At 43.9% G+C, this 5,509-nt stretch overlaps 1 protein-coding gene across 2 annotated transcripts in view; it reads left to right on the top strand.

Annotated features, from left to right (window-relative positions):
• Positions 1 to 3,111, top strand: part of LOC106809112 (ribonuclease H2 subunit A-like) — a 29,326-nt gene extending 26,215 nt beyond the window's left edge. The window contains exons 5-7 of one of the 2 annotated variants that reach the window (XM_014812074.1): positions 1,203 to 1,299; positions 1,528 to 1,648; positions 2,074 to 3,111. In XM_014812074.1, the coding sequence (XP_014667560.1) occupies positions 1,203 to 1,299; positions 1,528 to 1,648; positions 2,074 to 2,218 (363 nt within the window). In that variant the 3' untranslated portion in view covers positions 2,219 to 3,111. The remainder of the gene's footprint in view (positions 1 to 1,202; positions 1,300 to 1,527; positions 1,649 to 2,073) is intronic. The other variant, XM_014812075.1, reaches the window with a different exon arrangement.
• The last annotated feature ends 2,398 nt before the right edge of the window (positions 3,112 to 5,509 follow it).

Raw genomic sequence — 5,509 nt, 5'->3', positions numbered from 1 at the left:
CCGTCCGTCCGTCCGTCCGTCCGTCCGTCCGTCCATCCGTGCGTCCGTCAACAGTTAGGCAAAATCTTAACCGCTCGACGTACGGTCACGATATTCAGGATGGTGGGCGGTAATCTGAAAACGAGTTGGGATGTCGAAGCTGGGGGTCAAAGGTCAAAGGTCAAGAGGTGTAAAAGAAGGGGGAACATTCACTCCTTAACTTAAGGTATAGGGAGGAAATGCAGAATTGCGGCACAAATCTAAACGGCTCGACCTAGGCGCGTGATAGTCGGTGTATAGCATCATGGTAGGAAAAGCCATCACTGTGCCGAAATTGGAGGTCACAGTCAAAGGTCAGTGGCACAGGGCAGATTTTAGACATTTTCTGAGGACATGGTCTGACGGAGCGATTGAAAAACTTTTTTGTTCAGCCGGTGACCTAGCATTTTTATGGCTTTATTAAAAGGACCATGAAATGTCCCTTCTGCTGACATGCGAAGAGTAAGTGTCAGATAACCTTTTGACCCTCAAGAGGAGGTTTAAACTTGGATTTGTTGACTGTCTGTTAGAAAGAATTTGACTGCCGGGTTTGCTAGTAGAATCTATACATGCCTGGATGTATGAGGCTACAATGTCACAGTGAAATTTCAAAAGCTAAATTTGGTTAAAGAAGGTGTATGTTCCTTAAATTGTATAATTTCTATTTCATTCTGTACTTCAGTATGTTACATGTAACGTATGCCACTGCCAGTGGCTGCTGCCAGTGCATGTTGTTGTGCAGTTTTTGCCTGCCTTAATTGGTTACAGGTGGCAGCTCTCTCATTGCAATTTGCAGCTTGTAGGCTTGCGTAGGTAAATGGATGAGTGCTTACCTATTCTGTCTTGCAAATAGTTGTTGCTACTACGTACATGAGAGCTTCCATCTTTAATCTGAAGACACTTAAACGTACGCGCCATCTCGTGGCAACTTCATAACGTCCCAACGAACATTCCTTTGAGAAGGTTCCTGATACCATCCCTGTGCATTCCACTGTTTCGGCGTGTATGTGAACACATTTGGGACTAACAGGGTTTACTAGAATCCCACCACTCCACCACAGAGTCACCGCTGTAGACGTTAGATGAGCGCTGTCGCTCCGCGGCACTTGTTTTAAGAAGGTTTGTTTAGAAGATTTTTTTCTTAGCATAATTCACGTGTTTATTGTCAGTTTACCCCTTGTTAGGTTTGCCGAGACAAGGCAGTGAAAGGCTGGAAATTTCCAGAGACACTTGATGTTGATGACATTGACAATGTCAGCATTGGCAGTGGCTACCCAGGAGGTGAAAAACAGAGATAAGCAATACATTATATCTGCGATGATAACATTTCATTATTGTGCTCATAGAAATGTATAGACGCAGTAACTATCGATTATAATGTTTATGATATTGAGCATGCATACTTCTAGTACCTTTAATTACAGCCAGCACGTATGTAACAAGTTGTGAATTAATGCAGGCCTACTTGACTAATAGCAGGTTACATGGTGCTTGTTGTTCTGCCCACAGATCCACAGACCGTGAAGTTCCTGTCAAATCCTGACCCCGTGTTTGCCTTCCCGCAGTTTGTGAGGTTCAGCTGGTCAACGGCATCAAAGATTATAGTGAAAAAATGTGTGGCAGTGTCGTGGTAAATTGATAGCATTCTCATTGTTGCTAGTGCTACTGCTGCTGTTGTTGCTGTTATTTGACATACTGTGTACGCCATATTTTTCGCGTATAGATATTTTCGCGAATTCAGACTTGACAGTAATTTCGCGGTCAGTGAATTATGAATTATTCGGTATGAATTATTCGCGTGTTGTTATTTTCGCAGTCGGGACGCGTTCGCGAAATTAGCGTATACAGTAATGGTCATTGTCGTCCATTGCTAGTCGTAATAAGTATGTCAAAGGATGACGAAGTTCTTGTGAGAGTGTAACATCGTGTTAGGTGTTATTATAGCAGCTAATATTGTCTGCCATCAGTCTGATTGAGTAACACATCACCTTAGTGGGATAATTGAAACAGTAGTTAGAGTTCTGATTCATCTATTTTATCTGGTTTATTCGATAGGGAGGATGATGAGGACGTTGAGGATCAGGTCTCCACACCATCTGTGCTATCCTACTTTCAACGCACAGCAAACCTATCCTCTCAGCACCATAAGCCTCACAAGTACTTCAGGGAGAGACACTTGTCTCCACTGACTGATATTTAGGTGTTCTCTAATAGCACCTTGACTGCTTTCTCAATATATTCCACCTGGGCACCGGTCAACTCGCCTCGCCGGCTGGTTGAGTTGGCCGAGTTGATGCGTGGGTCGAGGTGACTACGGACGATTCCACCTAGGTAGCTTACCATGGGTGGGTGGGGGTGATGCAACCTTGGCACATCCTTGCTCAGAGGTGGCATCTTTCGGCAGCCTTTCACCTGTCCTGGCAGCCTTCTATAGGACACCACTTACAGGGAGCCTGCTACAGTTACCACCTAGGCATATTGCTGCACACTTACACCAGGTGCCTATGGGTGCCGAGGTTAGTTTTCCTCTGCTCTATTTCCATAAAGGGAATAGAATATGTGCATGTGAGAATAGGTGTAATGGATGGGTGGATTCTGATAAGTTTATTCCGGTGTCCACTTGCATTGCAGAGCCTTGTTGGAGAGGGGTCGATTGATGAAGGCCGAGTGTATGCATGACGTCATTGCGTGGGATATGCTGGGGGCATTTGTACATCCTGTTTTATCATGCAATTAAACCTATGAAAATGTTAGCTCGTACATCGATTTATGCAATGAGAGGCTTAAAGTGCTTCACCATCGTCCGTTCAACAGGTTTTGCTGACGACGGCGACACGTGTAAATTAGTTGCTCGACACAGTCAAATGCCATGTTTTTTGCATGATTTTGATAGTGAAAATATCAAACGTGAGTGATGCATTTTGAGTAATATGTCTTGCTTTCAGGTTCTTACACGTGTGCCATTGTAGATTTTGATGAGTAATGGAAGTGATTACTGTTCATTTTAATTAAGATAGACTTGGGTAAAGTGTTATTATGAAATGTTATCATGCGAAATAATGAGGAAATAGACTGCTATTTGTAGAAACCGTGTTCATTGATTTTAAGTGGATGTTTAGATATGCTAATTTGCTACTGTTGTGGGTTTGGGTGTTTCTTTCCTGTAGCTGCTGCACCTTCTGCACTTCTAAATGTACTGAACCTGGTTCAAACAACATCATACTATACTAACTTGTGTATTCTCAAAATTCGCTGAACATCTAACATCTGTGGCACACGTAATCGAAAAAAATAATATCTTTGCTGCTCCACGCTGCTTAAATTTGGTTCTCCCACGTCGTGTTCTGACAATCTTATAGAGACTGAATGTACTAAAGCATTCATACACACTTTATCGTGTAGGACACCCCAAAACAATAGGTTTTATGCTTTCTGTTTCGATTAAGAAGTGGCTACAGACTTATTAATATCATACCTTGTAGTACTGGTGCTAACGCAGGAAATTGTCAGGGATTGGGGATTTATTGTTGCATACATAATCGGTTATGTTTGCCAACAGTGCTGCGAAATTCTCAGGGTGGCATAAGTACATGCATTTGGCAGTGTGTAGGGGTGCAGGTTTGTATGGCGATGGGATGGCTCTAGGTTAGCATATACCTAACAACAATATCCTTGGTTACCTCTTACATGCGCACACACGTACACGCACGCGCACGCGCACACACACACACACACATGATCCCGTGTAAAAAGAATTCCTTTTCCTTTGGTGTGAGGTGATAGCGTTTTTTCGGCGTGTCTGTATACGTATCGGGAATAGTCTATAGTAGAGGGCCGATCATGTGCTAGACGCGCCTCAACGTCCACCTATACAGGAGCGGGTTTGCGCATGCACTGTTGTGCCCCGCTCAGATCAAGTGTTTACTCCAGCCGTAGAGTTTTAATAAGCATCTAATAAATGATAGCCTATGAGAGGAGTCGAGCAGCGAGGCTTGTTGGTTGCTGGGGGACGCGCTGGAAAGCGGGTATAGCATGTATGTCTCAGTCTGGTTGGGTCTGGTGTTATTAGCAGCGGGTGAGTGCGGTAGTAGGAGGGAGGCGGAATTTGACAGAGTCCCAAGTGTTTATGAATCCAAAGTCGTACTGGACGATAACATGGACTCTCGTGACCGCGCGACTGAAATACCGTTAATCTAACTGCTGTAATTCTGCTTTTGGCACCGCTGGTTTTTAATGATCGGCTTATCATTAAATTAGTATAAGGTTTCTGATGAGGATAGGGTTAGATTAGTGGTAGGAGGAGGTTATGAATAAAAAAGGGGTTGGGTTAGAGGTTAGGTATAGTGGTATAGGGGTGTGGTTGGGTTGGTGATTAGGTTGTTTGTTGGTAATGTTTAGGGATTAAGGTTATAGTTATGGTTGGGTGTTACGATTAGGAATAGGTGAACGTTAGGATTGTGGTGATGATGATGATGATGATGACGGTGATGATGATGATTAATATACCGTGGATCCAAAGTAGGATCGAGTGACTGCTTGACATGAATGAGGCAATGAAGCATTATATATTAGCTGTGCGACCAAAGGGAGAAGGGTAGATAAAGGGGCATACGTCGGAGCGGATTCGATTACTATTCTTTAGGCCGCGGTGTGAATGAGCATTTAGTCTCCACTCCACACCTCGCGATGACTCGCATCCATTCTACATTAAAAACTGTGTTATTTACTCTGACCTTGATGGACACACGCAGCACTACATTATTTTGTGCTGGCTTCAGCTCTGAGCTGTCTGTCGCAGGGAAGTCAGAGTTGTTGGCGCGATGCCAAGCAGTGTATAAACAAGACACCATGTACCTTTAGTAGCGTGAACATATGTATACTATAGTATACATTATGTAACGTCTTTTTTATGGCAAAGAGAACTATGTTTAGTATATATTCTAATAATATCAGTAGGAAATTGTCGCTACATGATATGTCGCGTGTATACATAAGGTTACAAGGGTCTATACTGTAAAGCACTTGATTGCAGCAACCGAGTAGGCATTAGCTTTTCCACTAAGCCATCCAGCTTGCCCCTGCTTTTTCTACAACATTTAGTACAAGTTGTAGCTTGTACAACTCGTTTCATTTCCAACATCTGCCGCAGGCCTGTACAAACAAACGGATACATGGAGCAGAGCACATACCAGCTAGCTTGCCCAATTCTACTTCACTTCTAGCATCACCTCGCTAACCCTGTGTACATAGTTGTGTTTAAGGTACATTTGCCGCGATGCTCTGGTGTTTCGCTCTCTCCCTCCCTGCACGGCACGTGAAGCCAGTATCAGCAGCAGCACTCTCTGCTGCTTTACTCTGTCCGTGCGCGTACCTGAAGGCGCGCAGTGTTTGCCCTGCTCTCCTGACTAGATCGGCTGACTGACTGCGCACTCTGGCCTTCTTCGTTATATATAATCCTATAATGGTAGCCGCTTGTCTATACTCAGCCGCC

Source organism: Priapulus caudatus, unplaced genomic scaffold (assembly GCF_000485595.1).
Source record: "Priapulus caudatus unplaced genomic scaffold, Priapulus_caudatus-5.0.1 Scaffold329, whole genome shotgun sequence".
Taxonomy (NCBI): domain Eukaryota; kingdom Metazoa; phylum Priapulida; class Priapulimorpha; order Priapulimorphida; family Priapulidae; genus Priapulus; species Priapulus caudatus.
This window is presented reverse-complemented; position numbering and strand designations above follow the sequence as displayed.